Source organism: Nymphaea colorata, chromosome 13 (assembly GCF_008831285.2).
Source record: "Nymphaea colorata isolate Beijing-Zhang1983 chromosome 13, ASM883128v2, whole genome shotgun sequence".
Lineage (NCBI taxonomy): Eukaryota > Viridiplantae > Streptophyta > Magnoliopsida > Nymphaeales > Nymphaeaceae > Nymphaea > Nymphaea colorata.
The window spans coordinates 13,326,815-13,350,299 of NC_045150.1; the positions used below are offsets into that span (position 1 = coordinate 13,326,815).

The following is a 23,485-nucleotide window of genomic DNA, read 5'->3' on the forward strand; positions in this document are numbered from 1 at the left end:
AGAAGGTATCATAATAATCAACCCCATAAGTTTGGGTATAGCCTTTTGCAACCAGACGAGCCTTATATCTGTCAATACTGCCATCTGCTCTGTATTTGATAGTAAAGACCCATCTGCAACCAACAATGGCTGCATCAGCTGAAGGAGTAACAAGTGTCCAGGTGCCTCTAGACTGAAGAGCATCCATCTCTTCTTGCATAGCTGCTGCCCATTTGGGATCAGAGAGAGCATCCATGGGATTCTGTGGAAGAGCAATAGCCGACAGCCCCTTGACAAACTGTCGGTACATAGGGGTGAGTCTATCCATGGATAAATGACCAGAGATAGGATGCAAAGTGCAACTGCGTTTGCCTTTCCTTTGAGCAATGGGCATATCAAGTTCATTAGGAGCAGGAACATGCTCGTGACATACTCCTATGTCATCATTACATAAAACATTGTCAGTTGAGTTTGTGTCAGGAATTACCTTGGGCGTGCTGGGTGAAGGCACAGGTGCACATTGAACAGGCGCAGCAGGCTTAGTACGACGTTGGTAGACAGCCCCAAAACGTGGATCAACTGGGTTTGGACAACTCATGAGAGGTAGAGGAAATTGGACTTCATCATTTAATTCAGACGCCCTTAATTGAGTTCCATTTGGGGAGAAGAAAGAGGTTGATTCAAAAAATGTAACATCAGCACTCACATAATACCGACGAGTAGAAGGATCATAACATCGATATCCCTTTTGAGTGCGGGAATAACCAACAAAGATCGTTTTGATGGCCCGAGGAGACAACTTATCTCGCCCAGGACCAAGCAACTGAACAAAGGCAACACATCCAAAAACACGAGGTGGAACAGAAAACAAGTCTCTGTCAGGAAAGAGGACAGAGATAGGAATAAGGTCTCCCAACACAGATGACGGCATACGATTAATAAGATAGCATGCAGTGAGAACAGCATCGCCCCAGTAAGAATGGGGAACATGGCTATGTATGATAATGGTTCTGGCAACATCAAGAATATGACGGTGTTTCCGTTCAGCAACCCCATTTTGTTGGGAGGTATAGGCACAAGAAGTTTGGTGGATGATACCCTTATCCCTGAAAAATTGTTCCAAAGAGGAAGCACAGAACTCAAGAGCATTGTCAGAGCGCACAATTTTGACACAAGTATCAAACTGAGTCAGAATTTCATTGATAAAATTTTTGATTACATGACCCACTTCAGATTTATGCTTCATAAGAAAAACCCAACTAACACGACTATAGTCATCGACAGCAACAAGATAATATCGATGACCTTGAAGAGCAGGTGTACGACTCGGACCCCAAACATCAAAATGAAGTAACTCAAACACAGAATGGCTACTTCGACTGGGCCACGGAGGAAAGGATGACCGATGGTGTTTGCCCAACTGACAAGACTCGCATTGAAAAGAAGACTTAGGAGACAGCTGAGGAAGAACATGCAGCAGTTTCTGAAACGGTAGATGTCCAAAACGTAAATGCCAAGTATAAGCCGAGGATGAGGACGACCCTGCAGAGGTAGACCCAGCAAAGGGAAAGGGATGCACTAGCCTGTAAAGACCTCCCTGTTCACGGCCACTGCCAATCACCCTGCCCGTCAGTATATCCTGAAACACAAGAGAAGAGGAGTCAAATATCGCACGACAGTTTAAATCTCTGGTAATCTGACTGATAGATAGTAGGCTATGTGGGAATTCTGGTGCATGAAGAACATGTTGCAATGGTAATGATGAAGTAAGTTGGACCTCTCCAAGTCCAACAACGGGAGAATATTTGCCATCTGCTAGAATAACCGAGCGACCAGGTGGAGTAGGGACATAAGAAGTAAACTGTGCCTTGTCTCCACAGAGATGTGTCGATGCACCCGAATCAATGAGCCAATCTGTAGTGTCAGAATACATACCAGATGAAGATGCACTGGCAGCAGTAGTGATAGTAGAGGTGGTCGGATCAGGAGCTTGTTGAGGTCTATCTCCAATCAAGTGTCTCAACTGAGAGATAATATCATCTGCACGTAACTCACTGGAGGAAACAGGATGCTGAGTCTTAGGCTGCTCTGGAGAATCAGTAAAAACAGTCTGATTGGCAACAGCTGGACGACCATGTTTCTGCCAACACTTATCCACAGTGTGACCAATGCGATGACAAAACTGACATACTGGGCGCGAAGGGGTATTGCCACGGCCACGGTATCCTCGTCCTCTGGCAAAGAGGGACCCACCTCTGCCACGAGTAGCAAGCATAGCAGAAGTGGTATCAAGAACAGTCGATGAAGGGATTGGAATTCTGCTTAGCCTACTATAAGCTTCATCAATAGGAGGAATCGAGGGACTAGTGAGCATCTGATTCTTTGCTGATTCATAAACAGAGTCTAATCCAGACAGAAATACTCCGACCATAAGCATATCTCTGTATGCCTTCTGTTGTTCACACTTACATGCAGGAAAGTAGCTGTTTAGTCTCTCAAACATGGACTTGAGACTAGAATAATAAGTATGTAGAGGGCGACCATCTTGGCGCATCTGATGAATATCATGATGAAGCTGCATAATTCTTGTTTCATTCCTTGCTTGTGAATAGGTGGCTGCAAGGGAATCCCACATATCCTTTGCACTTTCCTTATGCAGGACTTCATTGGCAATGTCTTGAGTAAGAGTACCAACAATCCATACCATAACCAACGAATTATCTTTAAACCAAGTAGTATATTTTCCTACCTTCTGTACGGGCTCGGGCTCCAATATAAGATGTTCCTTCTCATGAGCGATCAAGGTTCTTTTTACTTGCATGGCCCACATCTCGTAATTACCCCCATCCATTTTGGTGATAAAGCTGGAAAATGGGGAACTCTTCATCTCTCCCGACGACACAAAGGAAGAGGTATTAGCGCCGCTGCTAATTTCAGACATCGCTCAACACAATGGAGGAAACCGAGCCACGGAATAGGAAGTGCAGGCAAAAAGAAGACAATCACATATCGAAAGACAACATGCTGATCATGAAGCAGTTAACACAGGCAGCAATCCATAAGTCTGATCGGCTGGAAGAGGCAACAACAGAACTGAACGAAGACAGATTACCAGAGGCGACAGCTAAGACGCTGAGAGGAAAATCAGCGTGCAGGGCAGCGGCGGAGCAGAGGAGAGTGGTGGAGACAGCAGAGGCGATGCAGCGTGCAGCGGCGATTCAGCGGCAGCGGAGAAGCAACAGCGACGGACGGCGGCGGCGGGCGGAGGTGAAAGCCACGGCGGGCAGCGGCGAAGATGACTGCAACAGCTGACGGAGGCGTCGGGCGGAGAAGACAGCAACGGGCGGAGGCGTCGGGCGGAGAGGTCAGCGACAGGCGGAGGCGTCGGGTGGAGAGGTCAGCGATGGGCGGAGGCGTCGGGCGGAGAGGTCAGGACAGCGACTGGCGGAGGCGTCGGGTGGAGAGGTCAGCGACGGGCGGAGATGGGTGGACACGAGCGGGTGGAGGAAGCGCAGCGATGGGCGCGGTCAGGCGGCGGGCGGCGCCGCTCAATCGGCGCGCCAAGGAGGAGGAGACGGCTGCTGCTCTGATACCATGATAAGATTAGAAAGAATAATCTTTGATTAACATCGAAATCTGCCCTAACTCCTCTTTATATAGACTAGAGGAGAGAGAGAAGTTACAAGAGAAACATCTAAAGGAAAAGTTATTACAAAAGTACCCTCTTAAACCTAAAACTGAATATAAACACATCTTAACATTTATCTCACAGTGAAAAGTTTGCTTGCCATGCCATGTCCCATGTAACCAGGCCCATGTGATTTTTTTTGTGTTTTTTGATATGCTTCTTTGTGGGCTTCATTTTTTATAATCATTTGATTGTTTATCTCTTTTTGATATGCTTCTTTGTGGGCTTCATTTTTTATAATCATTTGATTGTTTATCTCTTTTTGATATGCTTCTTTGTGGGCTTCATTTTTTATAATCATTTGATTGTTTATCTCACAGTGAAAAGTTTCCTTTTAGAGATTTGCCCCCCTTTTGAACCATAGGAGTTCTACAAAGTCATCGTCACATCTATAGTGCACATGGAACTACTAGTCTATGCATCTATGCCAAATTGCAAATTTGGACTTTCTGAATGCATCTCTTTATGTGAGAATGTTGAATTCAAGTTAAAATGGTGACTTCTAAACTGGTGACGAAGAGAATTCTAGCTTTAACATATCAAGGTGAGCATAGAAATTTGCATCTTGTAACTTTAGAAAGATTAAGAAAGAATAGTCGGCCATTGTCGAGCGACTTCCTTGGACACTTGGTCTTGTGAACTATCTTAGTTTACAAAAGGATTGATTGCTCCTTTCACAGTACTTGTTTTGCATGATTAAAAAAGTTTGAAAATTACCTATTAATGTTTGCAAAGTATGGCTGGTCCTCTTACAATCTACATATATTTTATGGTTTCACCTGTTTGTTTGTCATGCTCTTTGTGGACATATTTGTGTAGTTTATGATGAAGATTGACATTGTTCCTTTTATAGATTTCCAGTTGTGAAATGGAGGAGCCAAGATTTGAGTGGTGAATGGAGAGAGAGTGCCAGACCTTTGTGGAAACTTTGGAATATATCACAATGTTTGTGGAATGGGATTTGTTGGGAAAAGGAACATTTTCTTGGGTGATTCCTCCATTTTTTGTTTGTGAAAGGTCTACTTGGTTTAATTAGAGGGTTAACAGCCAAAAAACTCCTCAATTTTGGGTCTCTCTCTCTCTTTCTCCATAGTATTGGTTCCCTCTTCAGGTGAGTTCTCTTGTCATACTCAATTGTTTTTTTTCTTGTTGGAAAGGTTTCTCCTCTTAATTATTATTTTTTGATGTGCATATATGCTTCTTCTCGTTACTTGCCATGTTCATCTCTCTCTCTCTCTCTTCCCTTTCGACCAAAAATCCCATCTTTTCAACATATGGGTGCGCAGGTCTTTCAAGTGGTGAGTATTCTCTGTTATCATTTCCACTTATTGTTCAGCTTTTCGCAGGAGGTACCATTGAAATTGCTTGGGAAATGGAAGGAATCTGAATATTTAGGTGAGGTGGTCAATTTATTCCTGTTGGTGGTATTGCTTACCACTTACAGCTCCATCAAGGTGATTATTTTGTTTATTCATTTCCATGCATTTAAATGATGTGTTTCGGTGCTGTTTTACCTATGTTTTTACAAGCAATATTATTCAAATCTAATAACTTGAAGATGCATTGCACTCTCGACTGCCTTCTACGTGAACGTCTCATGTCCAACATCTGAATTGGTTGTCAAAAGCTAAATGCCATTTTCCTCTGTTGAAATGGCACCCACATATTTCCCTAGGGCAGTTGCCTTTTGTTGTGATCACCTTAAGACTTAGGTCTAGTAAGATTTGTTTTGAGCTTCATAAAGGTGGACCATAAACTACAGAGATACTAAAGAGATGGTATTCCCTCAAAATAATAGAAATCAGTTGTGGAACATTCACTTGAGCAGGTCACATGGGAAATCCTTGAATCCGGCAGACTTAATTGTACAGATTTCAAAAGCTTGGCCATCAATTGCTTGCAACAGTTTGGTCATTATGGAGTCCTGACCTTCTGATTTAAAGTTCTTGGTCCACTGGAAAACATGAAATAAAAATCCCTCTGCCAGGACAAATGACACTGTTTCTGCATGGGAGTGCCATACAGAGGCCGACTGATTTGCTTAGCATCCTATAGAATTTGGCAACCCGGACTAAAGTTTAGCTAAGGTAAGCTTTGCAAGGCTGTCTTTGATTGCCTGGAAATGGTTGGCGCAGTTCCGGTTTTGGTTATTGCCTGGCTGAAAGGCCCATCTTACTATGGAGATCATTAGTGATTTTGGGCTGGTTGGACATGGATTAATGGTGGTTGGTATCAATTAGTTCGAGATCAGATTATGGTCTCATTTTACTCTTGGTTGAAGTCACGTCTATCTATCTATCTTTTAATTGCTGAACGCCCCGTTGATTCACTGATCTGTCCTGAAATTAAAGGGACCCTCTTTGAAGTTTGTGCCTTTTCAAATTAGAGATACCATATGTCGAACCTTTGGGAATCCAATTAAATAGTCAGATTGAGCTCGGTTTTTTTAAGCTAGCTCATTAAGAAGGTAAACACTCCAGCTCCAACATGGTGGTACTGAACATGATCATTAGGAAATTTTATTTGCTGGTGCACACATTTGCTTAATGTGCTTGTGTTGGCCTTTTTCTGTCAAACCTAAAGAGGCCCAACGCCAAGCTCATTAAGCATGTGCAAGCTCATTAAGAAGGTAAATGCTCCAGCTCCAACATGGTGGTACTGAACATGATCATTTCCTTTTTCTGTCAAACATAAAGAGGCCCAACACCAAGCTCATTAAGCATTCTGCCAAGGGCACCTTTCTGTGAAGACTTCTCAAAGGGAACTGTTGTGATATTTCTGTTTGGATTGTATGATAAAAAAAAAAAGGACGGAAAAAGAAAACTGTTTGTTATGCATTAACACGACTGAAGTGTTGTCACATGCTGTTGTTCATTGTTCCCCAAGAGAGCATTTGGTTTATCTGCAATCTCTTCTACATTTCATCATGCCCTTTTGGATGAAGAATCCTGATTATGACTGAGTTGCTTTTCATGAATTTCACATTCTGCTTACTTGTGGGTTGCCTTCTCTTGCATCTTTCTAAAAGAACATAAAATTTTTTGCTTTTGGCTCCTACATCGATAAGTTCATGTCTTCCATCTTCAAATCGTATACCTCATCCTCTCTTTATTTCTCTCCAGAAATTACACTAGATGTGCAATCGTGCTATATTGGCCATGCAATGTGCACTAGAGCAGGTGTTTAATGGTGCTCTACAAAAATTGTCTTTTGGACATTTTAGGTGTGACGCCACAATTTGGCCTCTGTGGGCAACTGCTCACACAGACCTGTTGGTCCTGAAGTAAGAACGAGGCTTGACTCAGTCCAGCCTTCTTCTCTTGGCCCGTCACTCGGTAATTAACAACTGGGTCTTAATGCTCTTTAGTTGAACATTTATCTCCACCAATGCCCCAACTTTTTTGAGATGCACCATCACTATTCAACCAGATCTTATATGCAGAAATTCTTGCCTCTATACCTATTTCCAACCGACACCCCAACTCACACCCAAGTCAGTTTTTGAACCAGCGCCGAGATCCAAACATGAGAGAGATGACCTTGTAATTAGTTTTTGGAGTGAATCATCTTTAGATTAGTTAGGCATTGATAGTGAATTAGAAGAGCAATCCTCTTTTCCACTGCATGACGTCTTCTGTCAAAATAGAAACATTGGCTTGGGCAGTGATGAGGCTGAACTTAGTCTCTACTGTTTTGGGCTACATCTATTGCTAGTTGATCTGGTCAATCATAAACCGCGGACCCCCATTTTGGGCATTTGGTAGTAGGAATTGTTTTGTTCTTTATAATTAAAAATTGGTATCATGGTATCAGGCCGGCCGATCGAAATCGAGCTTGACCCGGCTCCGCCTGAGGTCTGATTGTATACAAAATATATAATAACAAAATGTATATAAATATTTTTTAATTTAATAATATGTATTTTATTATTTAAAATACAATTTATATTCAATTTTTTTTTATAATTTAAAAAATATTTAAAACGTATTCCCATGGCTTAATGTATCAAGCCAGTTCTATCCCACATCCTAGTTCCCAATGTATGTTACTCCTAATTAACTGCCGGTATCTGAATCCCAATTTAACCTACCAGGCATGTTTTCTTTACTTTAAATATGTGGTCACCTTTATGCATTCTTTGTTCAATTCTAAAATAAAAAAATAACCTCCTGTGACTTTTTGGAAACCCATTTGGACTACATAAATAGAAAGGATGATTTTAAAAAAATGATATCAAATGCCCTCTTTAATTATTCTCCATTCCTACGGGCTTCCCTATAACAGACATTCTGAAATTCCAACTTTAGTATAAACTATTTATGTTTTTAATTTACAGCATATATAATACAAGTATACAACCACGTATTTATGTTTTTAATTTACAGCATATATAATACAAGTATACAACCACGGAGCCAGGGAGGCCACCTTGGCCCCAACTGATTTTTTTTTTTTTAATTTAAATTTACGTGTAAAGTTTAGAAGATTTTTATATAAATATTAAAAAAAATGATATTTAAGCCTGTTTCAAAATTTAAAAACTTTAATTCGGCCCCGCCGCTGCCCCTCACTGCAACCATATTGTTATGAGAGTTTGATTTCTTTGATCATTTGTTCGATCAGTAATCTGCATGGGATGGTGATATATGAAGACATGGTGATATATGAAGATGTATATATAATGTATGGTTATATATTATTATTTGGTTCCAGTTATATATAATATATGGTTACAATAAATGGAAATTTGATACAGTAAGCAGGAACACCTTGTGATTTCAGTGTGCTTGATGCTGGATTGATCATTTTAGGGCTGTACACTATGCTGTGGGGCAAAGGAAAAGAGGAGAAGGAACTTGTCCAGCTTCAGGCACACAGGTCTGCTGGAGAAGCAACTAATTTGCGCTCGAACCCAGCAAGTGCTGGTGCGGATCAAGTGCCAGAGCCGGCATAAAAGAAGATCAGATTGTTCAGTTGTAGCTAATTGAGTCAGGAGCTTGCAGCTCTCACAGCCAGTTTTTCCATGCACTTAGGAATAGTCCAGCATTAAGCATTACCATGTAAGAAAATTTTGCAAAACAAGAGTCCTAAATGAGCCAATTTCTTGTTTGCTTCTCAAAAGACTGAAATACTTCTCGAAAGAAGCAAGTGTTCATTAATTATTGAAAAACAGACCTACATATCTCGTACATATACATATATGTGTATAATTGGAAGTAGTCTCATATTATAACCAGTAATTTCTACACTATTCTTGAGGAGGTTAGTAGAGCAGGGCTATGTAGGCAGCTAGTTTTCATTTTCAGCTCCTATAGAATCAACTGCTTGTGCTTCAAAAGGAGGGACACTGAAAGCAAGTGCATGCATGATTTCCCAGAGAAGTATAGATCCAGGGTTGGAGCCAAGGAAGGTCCGCACGGGCCCTATCCCCACCTCAAAATTTTTTTTCTTTGTCCATATGTAAATAAACTGTGAGTGCTAGGAAGCAAAAAAGAACAGCTTTCAGTAGTTGCACATCAATTCTTTGGGGGAGCAAACCCCCTCGATAAAAATATTAAAACTGACCCATCCATTTGCTATAATTATTTTTAGGAGGCACACCGGGCACTCGATATAGGGCTTTTTCGCCTTTTGGTAGAGCTTTTAGTTATAGTTTTCAATTCATTTGTTTAAACCGCCATTCATCTATCTGCATTTCTCTTATTCTTTTTCCAGGGCAATCGTCCTACCGGAATTCATGGGGGTTTCTTTTTTCTGATGATTTGGTCTCCCTTTCGCTGCCTTGGTACTTACAGGCAAGGTTGTTGGATTAATCTTAGTAACGTTTAGTTTCGGTGGGATCAGTTCAATGTAGTTAAGACCTCCAATTTTCTGAAAGCTGAGACAAATGGCTTTCGCTCAAAGAAAAGAAGTGATGATTTGGGATGCGTGAAGGCTCTATAGCCTTGCGTCTCCTCCCGCGGCTGGTGGTATGCTCCTCCTTTTGCAGCTACGGTGGCCGGATCATCCCTCGCCCCCCATGATTAGTCCCTTAGCCCGTTTATGTCTTCAGAAATGGGGTTCTTTTCCTATCAACGGCAAATAGCTGTTGATGTAAGCCGCAATGGAGTTTTCTTGACTCTGTTGATGTCACTCGGAAGGGGGTTGTCTTCCGGCCAACGGCGAGCAGTGGTCGATGTAGCCAGGAAGGGTGTCCTCCATGAACGGATGGTAGCCCTCTCTCTGTGTCTCTCCCTTCCGCCTAGCAGCATCGACGCCGGAGAAACCCCTTCCCGTTATGGTGGAAAAGTGTACGTTGATCTTATTACTTAAATGGTTCGAAATGTTTTATATATTTGATAACTCTCTCTCTCTTTTTGAATTTGCTCTTCTACTTCTGCCTCCTTTAAGCAATCGAAGCTATAAGCATTCGGCATCAAGGTGCATCGGTTTCCAATAGGTGTTGGGGCTATATCAACCAATTTTGTGACATGTTTATTATGATGATCTTATACAATTGATATATGGAGTCAGCAATTGTGAAAAATGTTTGAGACATATGGAACGAAACAGCTAAGAACAGCTAACATTAAATTTTTTTCTGTATCCAATTTTTTCGAAACAGTTTCATCGTTCAAATATGTGCGATGATGTGCCAATTTGATGATGCCTGCAGATTCGAAATTGGCCTAGCCTATATCAAGAAATTGGGAATAGCTTTCCGCATTTTTAGATAACCATATTCCACAAGATGAAACTTTCCTTTTCATGGGCTTTGTCGTATGTATGAAGAAATTCCAAAATATGGTGATGGATCAGCTTGATTGAAGATGGAGAAAAGGTAACGGTAGAGGCAGAAGAGCCATTCCGGAAACTACTTCAATAACGACCACAGTGAATTGATGATGACACCTATCAAGGCCTCATATCCCAAAAACGAACCTTAAAACGCTTGTAACTTTTTTGCTTTTACACCGCGAGGAAACCACACTCACTCAGATAGACTTTGTACCTTCACTTCCAAAGCTTACACCTGCTTCAGCTTGCATAAAGGGTCGGAGCCCATGGACATTGAATCATGAACCATTGGCCCAATTAACTATGCCAACCATCTTACACAATTTACGTGCCTAATTTGTAACTATGAAAGCTGACGAACTCAGAAACTATACAAAAATTGGTTTGCTTAGTTTTATTTAGAATTAGTTGTACTCTGTCCTAATCTCTAAACACACGTTGTTAGGAATGAACATACTATACAAGCTTTCCGCAGATGACAATTATTTTCCGTTTAAAAGACTCGGAACCTATTTCTTGTTCTTTTCAAATTTGTTATTATGAATACGAGGACTGAAGAAAAGAGGAAGTCTACTATTAAATTCTCCACTGCCAATCTGAAGTTTCTCATTTCCTTGTACCAAGAAAGGCAAGAATAGAACCTGAAAAACCAGGTGAAAGAATTAGACTCTGAATGTAGAGAAGGTATTACTGTCCAATTAGAATTCCTGCTTAATGCGGAGAGTGAATTTATTCTTTAGATAAAATAAGTAACCTTATATTCTTTCCACATGTACCTATATATATATACATATATATATATATATACATATATATATATATATATATATATATATATATATATATATATATATATATATATATACATATATATATATACATATATATATATATATAGGTACACTTACTACATGTACTTGCCATTTGAGCAATTTTATATTTTTTAATGTTCACTTAGGAGAAACCATCTTTTTTTTCTTAAAAACTTCATGGTTAAACTTTCCTGCCTCCAAGGTTTTGGAGAGGTATGCTTGAAGAAGAGCATACCTCAAGTCAATGTGAAGTTCTCTCGTGGACTTAGACAAACAAGAAGCAAAAATCTTGGTAGATTTAGAGAGGGAGATCAGTAGTGATGGTTGTGGCCATTAATGGAGGTAACTGGAAGGAATAGTAGGGAGGGGATGAAGGCAGTGCTGTGAGTGGTGTGGTGCATGTAATAGTTGCAGGAATGAGCATTCTTTACTAGCTTTCCGCAGATGACAAATATTTTCCACGTAAAAGAATCAGAGCCTATTTCTGGTTCTTTTCCAATTTGTTAAATACGAGGACCGGAGAAAAGAGAAAGTCTACTATTAAATTATCCAATGTCAATGTGAAGTTTCTCATTTCCTTTTACCAAGAAAGGAAAGAATAGAACGTGAAAAACCAGGTGAAGGAATTGGACTGTGAATGTAGAGAAGGTATTATTGTCCAATTAGAATTCCTGCTTGATATGAAGAGTGAATTTATTCTTTAGATAAAATAAGTAACCTGATATTCTTTCGGCATGTACCTACTGCTACATACATATATATATACATATAATTTGATTGCAACATGTACGTCAATTGGAAAGTTTTTAACGCCTGCTCGTTCCTGATTAATCTCCAAATGTACAGAACTGACTTACCATGGCTTTACCACTCTTAGAACAATAAATGCAAACACGTTAGAGGGATGGTAATTAATATTAAAAGAAGTGAATTGACAAACCTGTAAGTTCAATATCTGTTTTGCAAAAGGGCTTATTTTGATATGCAGTCCATGTTTGACAAACCTATAAGTTCAAGATGGATGGAGGATTCAGCTCACATATTATATATATATATGAAAGAAAATTTCCATTTAGTGAGACCAATTATGAGGCCTAAGTAGAGACTTAAATGAGAGAAAGGAGGAAAGAAGGCATACCAGGCATGCCTCACCTACTCTCTCTCACACACTCTCTCTATGATCTATAAATGTGACCCCGTATGACTTATTTTTCATCTCATTTCAGTGCTGATTTTGAGATTGGCAGCCTCAGCCTGTTCCCAGATTCTTTTCTCTGCAATATTGTTGGTGAAAAGAAGGCAGAAAGAAAGGGATAATTCAAGGAGGGAGAGAGAGAGAGAGAGAGTTGTCAAATATATATTATGGAGGAGGGATCAAATAATAATGAAAATTTATTACAGTAGGTGGAGAAGGGTGGAATGGATGAAGGTGAAGCTGTGCATGGTGGTGGTGCAGGTGGCATCAGCAGGGATGCCCATCCTCTACAAGATCTCTGTATACCAAGGGATGAGCCTCCGAGTCTTCATCGCACATCCTACTGCTTAAGAGATCGAATATATCCAATTTTCTTTCAATTGGTACAAGTTCTCATTTTTTTTCCCTTTGTAAAAAGAAGAAAAAGGCAAGAGAGCAGAGGAAGGTAACCCAAAAAATGTAGCGGTAAGCGATGAGGACTCAAGGCTCATCCCTCGGTCTACGGAGGTCTTGTAGAAGATGGTCATCCCTGCTAACGCCACCTGCACCACCTCCATGCATGCCACCACCTTCGTCCCTTCCACCCTTATCCTCCTCCTATTGTTATAATTTTCCTTATTATTTGATCCCTTTGCTTCTTTGGCTTTCAAATTTGTTGAGGCCTCAACATAGTTTTTCTTCTTTGCAAACTCGAATACTTGGTACTCAATTGTCATATGTGGGTACGAGAATCATTGGGTGCACAATAAGTTTTTGCATGTCCTCTGCATAGATTGTGGTAGTATTCATGTTGTGATAGTATTCATGTTGTGATATGCTGAGGATAGATCATCCATCAAGAAATGGTTTGCAGGATTTCCTTTCATCTCTCATGGGTGCCCATTTGACACACTAATGCAATGTGGAAGAACTGCATTTACAGCATGGATCCATGGTCCGCCAAGAAACAAGTTAAAGGAGGATTCTATATCTAGCATGTGAAATAAAACCCAATGATGTGTCTCAGAGATATTCCAATTGAGACACAAACTATTCAAGATTGTCCCAATCCATCATATCCATGAATGAAAATTGATGAATGAGTATAACCAACTTGCCTTGTGCCCAATGTAGGAGTTGTCTGTTGTGGATAAATGTTCAGGCTGGCTCATCCATCAATTAAGACATGGGAAACTCTGACACTCATTGTTTCAACCACTATGTGCAAGATATCATTATGCAATGTGCCTTCGTTTGGTATATCTTCATCACAAAATGTGATTGGACCATTTTCATATTGTTCAAAAGTCCATTCATCTCTCCAATTAGGGCTAAATCTTTCCCTTTTGACTTGGGGTAGGGAGTCTAATTCCCTGAATGTGACTTCCAAAGGTTTTGTATCCCATATCTGCGATCCTTAATCAACCTTTGTTTGAATATTTTATTTGCTCGGTCTGGCTTGTTCATTGATGGATCCTTTGTCATAATTGGAAAGCAACTCAAAAAAAATCAGGGATGCTTTCTCCCTTTTATTTGTAACCATGACTTGATGACCTTTTGAAAATCTGATCATTGTAGATGTTTCTTTCCCATGCTTAGGAAAAGGGTTTTGAGAACGTCTAGCTGTTCACTGACTCCCTTAATCATTTCTTTGTCAACTGCATCTTGTATAATATTTTTTTAGCGCAAGGCAATCCTCTATATCATGCCTTGGGGCACGGTGAAATTTACAAAATTGCTCTTTGTTCTTTCTTATCATTGGTGGAAGATTGTAAACTTTTGGAAAAAATAGAGTACCTCTTTCTACCAGCTCAAGTATGATTTTTTTCATAACTATTCTCTAATAGAGTAATTTTTTATCATATCTCCGTTTATGATGCTTGTTTTTGGTGCCACTGTTATTACTGGCTTTGTTTCCTATTCCTTTATTCTTGGAGTAGTATGCATTTTCCTTTTTGAAGGTAGCAGCATTTACTGTAATATTTGTTGGAACATTCTAACTCATGCTGCTTTTCTTGGCATCTTGAATTTTACCAGGACGACAACATCAAAAGCTCTATTTTCAATTCCTGCTTCGATGCATTCTGCTCTCTCAATGAGATCGATGAAAGATTTGATTGGATCATTATAAATAAAGCTCCTTAATGGTTGTGTCAACTTGTTGGCGATCAGCCCCAATGCATGGGACTAGGAGATTGAGTCTCTCATCTTGTTGCAAGAAGACCTCCATCTTTGAATAAAACTCTGACCTTTTCACTTGGTCTCTATTTCAGATAACACAATGTGGTGATTATTGGTGCAGTTTTCATATTTTGAATGAATCTTTCAATGAAAAGGTTGATCAGTCTGCCAAATTTTTTAGTTCCATTGGATTAATGTGCTTCTTGTACCATTGTGTTGCAATTCTTTCTAAGCCCTTTGGGAAGTATCAAAAGAGAGCTCTATGATTGTTGTGAAATCTGTAACATTCTACAGAAAACATGGCCAAGTGCACCTTCAGGTCTCAATGACCGTCAAATTTGGTGAATTTCTTAGGCAAGTTCTTGATACGCTTGTCATTTTCAAAGCTTTCATAAAAGTTTTCACTGGTAAAATTTCTTTTGTTCTTGCCTTTGAGTTGAATTGCATTCAACTTCTTTTCAACTTTCTGGATCTTTGCTTTTCAGGATTCTCTCTTCTTCTTTTTCTTGGGAACTTTGGTTCTTCCTCATTACTTGATAGTAGTGTCTTTAGAAGAATTTGAGCTACTCGAAGAAGATTTCTTTGTCTTCTTCTCTTTCTTTTTGACCTTCTTTGCTTGAGCTTGCTCATCATTCAACATGATATTTTTGGAATCTCTTGTATTCTTCATACTCTAGATCATTTGCTTCTGTCTTGGGAATTGTAGTTAAGGAGGATTCTTCTTCCTTGTCTCCCATGAAGGGATGCTCTTGTTCCATCTCAATCCTCTTTCTGCTATGGTGTTTGATTCATATAGACACATTTTTCCTTAATGCAGATTTAGTGCTCAGCACACCCCAACATTCTAAACAATCATCGAGTCATGTTAAATAATTTTAATGTCCTTGTTGAATTGATAACAAGTGAAAAAAGATGGCCAAAATATGCAAAGATATTGAAAAGCCCACTGCTTGCAAAAGGTACAAAAAAAACCTTCACTGACATGTACAATTAGAAAAATACCTCCACGTGAAGCCATGTGAAAGCCTTTGAAAAGTCAAATGCTTATTTGAGCCATGGGCCCAAGCAACTGTAGCAGCTCCATGATGTCGTTCTTTATTGTGAATCGACAGCTTTAATTGTGGTTGGTGACTGGTGCAGAGGCAATTGTCGAAGGCCCCTCACCATTGGCAATTATCTATGGGGAGGGTGTGCAGCTGAATTTTTTTTCTTCCACACTTGGCAATTATCTATAGGGAGGGTGGGTGGCTCAATCTTTTCATTTTAGTTATTTTAATGAAACTATCAACAAAGCTTTTGTTAGTGATTTTAGGTAGTTTTATCATTGTAACATATATCGTTGGTAAGTATTATACGGTGAAATATTTCTCGAGTATAATACTATAAAAATGCAATTTTTGAGAAAACCTCGAGAAAGTCTCAGTAAATTAAAAATTCTTTAACAACTTGTTAAATTGATAAAAATGGTATTTTAGTAATTATTGGAAATGAAAGTAAATAATGTTTCAAATATTAGAGCAAAAACGACCTTAAGGTCAACTAACAAAAGACGCTTATTTTCTTTAATTAACCTTGAAGTTAGTGTTTGCAGAAAACACGAAGAAAAGGTGAAAAATGCAAACAATTCATTTAGGATTGTTTACCAAAAAGCAAGAAAAAAACATGTTTCCTCTTTTTGTTTTTACTTTTTTTTTTCTAATGACGTGCTTTTTGTGATTATCATCCTTAATATAATGAGATCTAAGAAATGCATTTCTAGGAAAACATCGGAGTAAACTGCCCATGTAACAGCCTCATCACCTCCTTTTATAATGATCCTTTTGGGTTCAAATTAAGATTAATGTACAAATAGTAAGCAAAAGCACCAATGTGGTTTTCAATCAATTTGCAATGATATTTGAGTAACGAAGTTGTAAGAAGTATAGATTGAAAGAGCATGGTGATTCTCACCAGGAAGAAAGTATCCTAAGAATCAAATGATTTAGAACTTCGTAAATGGTTTGTGTATATATAGTTTTGGGACTTTAACTAGTTTTTCCAAGTTTCAAATTTATTTGAAATATGATCATTAGGAAAATTATAAAAGAACAACAAATAACAATACTATTGATTAAATTGGTAATATAAAAACCATAATAAAATTATTGATTAAAGTGGTACATAAACCGATCAACTTTTTTGAGGAATTCTTTCTAATTTAATATTGGTAGAGTGTCTGACCGATAAGGTCAAGTCGATCTCTGGTTTCTAGAGTGGGTTGTTGAGTTCAGCAGTGAGCTTTCAAATTGATTTGCATAAATTTGCTAAAACTGAAGTGATAAATCATTTCAAAGAATAGTTGGTAGCACTTCTAAGTGTTCACGTAATGGATGGACTAGCTTCAAGTGAAGTTTACAGTTTAACATATTCATTGACTAATTTACTTGTGTGTGTCAAAGTTGCCAATTAAATAGCTTAACAGTCGATGAACTGCAAGTTTCATATAATTGGATGACAACGAAGTAGAAATTTTTTTTTTCCTTCAAGTAATTGTTCACCAAGTTCCTAATTGAACTGAAATCTAGAGTTACAGAATTGAGCTCCTTGTGTGTGTGTGGGCGTGCATGAATCTCCCTGGTGTGGAATTCCAAGCTTGCTTGATTAACTTGAATCTAGGATGACCTTATCAGATCAAGATTATGTTCTAGGAGCAAAAGTATTTTGAAGCTGTTTTTTTTATGTTTCACTGTATATAGATGAAGTTGCATTGTGAATGACAAATCAAGTTCGGAGAAAGAGGGTTGAATACTTCAACTGGTGGGCAAGTCAAGAGGTTTGTGAAGAGACGAAGAGAAGAGCTCTGACTCGTTGACACTTCCAACATGATTAGTCTCCTTCAAAATAAAAAATCCATTCATTGACAACTTGCATGGTGGACAAAGCTTTTGCCAATGATTTTAGGTAGTTTTTACCAAAGGATCTGATGATGGGCAAAGGGTATTGTTGTTATGGTGTTTGATTCATACAGACACATTTTTCCTTAATGCAGATTGAGTGCTCGGCACGTCCCAACATTCTAAACAATCATCTAGTCGTGTTAAAATTATTTTAACGTCCTTGTTGAGCTGATAAAAAGTGAAAAAAGAGGGCCAAAAAATGGAAAGATAAAGAAAAGTTCATCACTTGCAAAAGTTACAAAAATACTTTCACTAACTTGTAAAAGTACAAAAATGCCTCCACCTATAGCCATGTGAAAGCTTTTGAAAAGTCAAATGTTTATTTCAACATGGGCCTGAGCAGCTGTAGCATCTCCATGATATCATTCTTTATTGTGAATGGACATATCGTTCTTTATTGTGAATGAACAACTTTAATTGAGATTGGTGACTGGTGCAGAGGCAGTTGTTGAAGGCCCCTCACTGTTGTCCATTATCTGTGGGGAGGATGTGCAACTGAATCTTTTTCCTTCCACACTTGATTTCTATCCTCATAGTTGAATACGCAATGCTCATGTGGGAAGGTTCCAAACTTTACCCACCTGTTGCAATTGCAGAGTTGGAGCATAAATTCCTAATCAGCATAGATGACGAGCATGGCACATTTGAAATGCATGATCAAATACGAGACATGGGAAGAAATATTGTCCAACAGCAGACGCCAGTAGCAAGCAGGTTTTGGGAAAATAACAAAACATTACAAATGCTACAACGAAGAAAGGTAAGTATGAGCTTCTACTCATTCTTCATTTTCTCTTCTTTTGGTATTTCTTTATGACAAATGCTCGTCGAAGTCGCATATGGTGGAGAAATGGAACTTAGTTGATCAGCTGTGCCAACTTAGACATGATAGTGGATTCTTGGCTACTAGCCTACTATTAACAACAACGCCTGGATATGTTGCTTTATTTTGCATCTGGCCAAAATTTTGTTATTCCGCTTTAAGAAGCATAGCATAGCTGATCGAGCTAGCTAGATTGGTAAGCATGCACATCATAACTGATTAATTCATTGTTCGTGTGGTTGCCATTCAACACCATAACTGATTAGTTCATTGTTCGTGTGGTTGCCATTCCACATCTCCATTCAGCTTCTCTAGCATCCTCCTCAACCTTATAATTATGTTGTCTTAGCTTCCCGAAATTATCCTCTGAAAACTTGATACTGGAAGGCTCAAACCTCCAACTTCTAATTTTACTTTTTCTTGAGCATAACCATGTGGAACTGAAAAATTGTAGTCTCTGATAGCTGATCTCCTATTGCTTATGATAGTTTGCATAAAGCTATAAATCTAAGTTCTGTCTTCTTTTGAAAGAAAGCTTTAGCAGAAGTCATAAGGCATCACTTCTAGTGCTTTGATGTTTTCATTTTATCAAGGAGCTCATTTTTCTTCTTTCTTTCTGGTGATCTTTCCTATCTCAGGGAACAAAGAAGGTTGAAGCCATTATTTTCCACCGTCACGACGGGCAGCATAATATTCCACCTTTGAACACGATGTCTTTTAGAAAGATGGATGAGCTGAGAATACTTGATACAAGCTGCATCAGGATGGAGGGCTCGTATCAGTATCTATCCAAATTGTTGAAGTTCCTGAGGTGGTGGCAGTGTCCATTGAAATCATTGCCGATCATCAACTTCGATGTCATGAACATTGTAGTGCTCGACCTGACAGAGAGCATCATAGAGGAGTTTCTAGGTCCAAGTGTGACTAACACGTGGTTTTTTTGTCTCCTTCACTCCCAAGAGGCGAACTACTCGCAGACGTTCAGCCAATTGAAAGTCCTTATTCTCAAGAATTGCAAGAACCTCAAGAGCACCCTCAATTTAGGCTGATTCCAAACACAACCAAATTGGTATTTGAAGGGTGCACCAAGTTCACGAATCGATCGGTGATCTCCAAAGCTTGGTGTGCTTGAACTTGGGAGACTGTCATTCTCTAAAGAAAATACCTGATAGCATCTGTCGGCTAAGTTCTTTGGAGAAGCTCGTCCTGAGGGGGTGTTGGTCACTAGGGGAACTCCCAAAAGAGATTGGTAGGTTGACATCTTTAAAGGTGCTCCAATTAGGCCGAGGGTATATGCAAAGACTTCCGGAGTCTGTTGGCCGGTTGACAAACCTGCAGGAGATGGAAGTCATCTTTTGCACGGACTTGAAGACCATCCCAGACATTTCAAAGTTGCAAGCCCTGCGACGTTTACGCCTGAGCGGATGCTTCCAGCTGATGGATGTTCCTGGCCTTAGCAAACTGAGATGCCTAGAGTCCCTGCTACTCGACGGCCTTAGCAAACTCGTTTTCATATACTTCTTGTCGGCCTGCATTCTGTTTTATCGATCACAATAAAGTAGAGTAAAAAGTATTTTTTTTTTTCCTCTGGGGTCATCTTATTAATACCTGGCAAAGCATAGGAATATGAGTGTTCATAGGTAACTTTTCATATGCTACCGTCTGCGCGCCTCGTCTGATGGCTTTGAAGTGCTGAGCATGGAGTTGGTTTCGGGACTAAAGTTGGCCCACTGCCTATTTACTAAGTAGGCCTGGCAGTGGGGGCAAAGATTAAGAGCAAGGTTAAGAAAATTCTGACATCATGACTGAATCTATTAAATTATATTAAAATTATATGATCTAAATAAATAATCAAAGTGTGATCAAAGCAAAAAAGTAATTTTAGTTCTTTTCCAATGTCAACAAAAAGAAAGTTATTTTTTTTAACTTGAGTGAGCCCGGTATGGGCCGGGTCTGGGTCAAGAATTTTCGATATCGGGCCCAACATGAGTGAGCCCGGCCTGGCCCGAGTTCTTAACGGGTCGGGCCCGGTTATGACTTCTATAGCCCGTTCCTGCCCGACGGCCCGTTAGGTCAAGAGATTTGCCTATTCGCATTTTCTGCCGGCTGCGCCTTCTTTCTTTCCCCTATTCGCATTTTCCATCGATTGAGGGAGGCAGAGACAAGGAGAGACGAAGACGACCGTGTGCCACCACCACCACCACCGTCTCCGCTCCACAACTGGGCCACCGTTGCCCTTTCGCGGCTCCGCCACTCCATCGTCGCCCTCTACTAAAGAGTGACATTGTCTCTGTCAGGCTCCACCGCCGATCGAGCTCTGTTGCCGGTGACATTCCCGGGGATCGGGCCATCGGATTTTGTTGATTCCAGTGCTGTTCTCTTTCTGACATCCTAACTGACATTCCCACCAATTTTGGCATTGATCGGACCGTGGGCGGTGCTCCTAGAAGTCACGAACGGAATCTGGTGGAAATCGGCGATGGATTGCTTTGATAAACCGCCTGAGGCGGCAGCGACCCAATTTTCTTCTAGAATCTTGGGTTTACTACCTTACCGGGTGAAATATCTACTCGATCCTCTCCATTAAATGTTTATATTTCATTTGCAATCGATTTCAATGTTAGTTCTCATCATTTGGAGGCGGATTGGAGCTCGGAAATGCCATTACTACTGAGAACAGTGGCGGCGTTTTTCTGAAGCAACGCTGGATTCCGTAGGACTCCAGACTCAACTAGTCCATCCTTGGGGGCTCGGATTCTTCTCAGGCTTGGGGCGTCCCATCCTGTAGCTGTTGTCGTGATCTGGACCAATTTTGAGGATTTTTGGGTGTCTCCTTGATTTTATAAAAATCTGGAAGCGAGGAAGGCTCAGACGGACTCAGAAACCCCTGCGACAGGTGGATTTAGCTCAGAACCCGTCTTCTTCCAGGATCAACGTGTGGGGTCTAAACCTCACGGAATTAGCTCAAACTTGGAGCGTTCTAGCCCCTGAGCGTGCTCGAGCTGCTGACCAATTCCCAGGAATTTAGGAGGCTTCTGTGGATTTCTCTAGAATTTTGAACGCCGCTCACCCTGTCAGGCCAGAGTCTTCCCTGCGCCTGAGAACCGACAGAGGCAGAGCCTCTTTGCTTCCCCGATTTCGAGACCGATTTTGGGGGAAGCACCTACCTTGGTGATTTCCCTTACTCTAATCTCTGTGGCATTACTCTCCTATTACGTGAATGATTTGGTGCTGTGTCATGGTGAGGTCGAGCGGAGCCATCATCTGCTTCCCAGAAGTTGTACCCAGCTTCAGGCCCGACGGCCCTCAACAACAACTCCACTGTTCCCCTAAGTACATGTAAACAGAACACCGAAATTATTGGGGCCGCGTGGCACGTAATCATGGGTGTGACCTGCCAACTTCTTAACAAGAGTAGGGTGTCCAAGCCTGGGCATCATGCTGGCCCGACATCCAAAACTCAGGCTCGGTTTCACCCCAATTAAATTAAAAATATATTTTTAACATAAAATAATATATAAATATAATTAATTGTTATAAAATATTATAATTATATATAAAAATTAATAAAAAATATTTAAAATTTTATTGGACCCACCTGGTCTTATCGGTCCGACCTGGGTTATCGGGCTAGCAGAATGCCCTTTTTTTCAGACCTGGGCCCGGGCTCGAGTCGAACCATGTACGGGGTACCCCATGGTAACCCGGCTTGGGCACCTTACCTGTAGGACTCTATTTTGCCTTTAAATGTCTGTTAGGCTAGATTGACAATCACCTTATGAGCCTCTACATGCTCGCCTGCTATATTTATTAAGTGTCCTAAACAAGAGTTCTCATCTTTAGACCCAACCGCTTAGGTCGGTTCGCTTCTATTGTCTACACGTACCTTGGCTGATTAGCATTTATATGTGTTCATATCAAATATATATATATATATATATATATATATATATATATATATATATATATATTATATTAAATGTGCATGTATATAGTCTATATCTAATCTTATTTTAAATGTGCACATACCAGGAGGCCAAGTTCGATCATTGCGAATACCTCAGCGTTCCTGGACAGTCGATTGATTCTTCCTCCAAATCCATAGGCAGACTAAGGACATGGTCGGTGACGGTATCTTTTGCTCTCCCCAATTTGCCCTGCCTAGGCAACAGTGGAGTTGTTGTTGAGGGCCGGGTACCATGGTCTTACAGAGTAGAGTAACCCAGGTTAAGGGCGAGAGGCATAATAATTCTAGGATAATCTTTGAACGGGCAGAAAGTGATGACGCACAAACTAAACCGGAAGAGGTGATATGGATCTTTGGTAGTGGAGCATTCATCCCATCCCTCGAAAGTTGGAGGCTGATAAAGAGAAAGCAGTCATGGAAAAAGATGGAAAGGGATACCGAAGGATCGACGTCACATTTGAGTTGGAAAATGACTTCCAACATTTTCCGTATCGTGTCTATCGACTTGCACAGACGACGATGAGATCCATGCGGTTTAAATTTGGTTATGCATATGTCGAGTGCATCGGTGGCAACCTTTGACTGGTTTGCTGTTTGATGGTTAGTTGTAAATTAAGGACAATATGTGTCTCAATATCAGCCTTATTTTTAAATTTGGTTATGCTGTCTAAAACAAAAAAAAAATAAAGGATAAATAACAAAACAAATTAAAACTATTAGAAACATATGAATATTTCCGAATACTTATATTAATTGTAACTAATGAGTTTCAACCGAACCAAATATCAGTGATTTAAATCTTCAAAGTAATAGGACTTGTAAACATTGGTGATTTAAACTATCCTTCAAACGGGGCACTATGTGATATAGAAAGATTTTAATGACATCGAGAAACTCTTTAAAAATTAGGCCTGAGCATCGGGTCGAGCCGGGCTGCCGCCTTCCCAGCCTGATCGGGCCCGGGCCCGATAAGCCGGCCCAGCCCGTTTACATTAAGAAATTAATTTTTAAAAATTTTTTTTTTAAAGAGATCGGACCAAAGCGTCGGCAAATAGGGGGGCGCCATCTCCGCTGGTTCTCCTCTTCCAGGGAGAGGAAGAGGAGTAGGAGGAGGAAGAAGAAGGCGATTTCGCTCTCTGGTCGAAAAG

General features: G+C 40.1%; 1 protein-coding gene across 1 annotated transcript; it reads left to right on the forward strand.

The window, feature by feature from the left end:
• The first annotated feature begins 18,044 nt into the window (after positions 1–18,044).
• LOC126410682 (disease resistance protein L6-like) lies at positions 18,045–19,893 on the forward strand. The gene is made up of 2 exons (XM_050081187.1): positions 18,045–18,307; positions 19,009–19,893. Exons 1-2 carry the CDS (start codon positions 18,095–18,097, stop codon positions 19,417–19,419), a joined length of 624 nt encoding a protein of 207 aa, XP_049937144.1. The 5' UTR covers positions 18,045–18,094; the 3' UTR covers positions 19,420–19,893.
• The last annotated feature ends 3,592 nt before the right edge of the window (positions 19,894–23,485 follow it).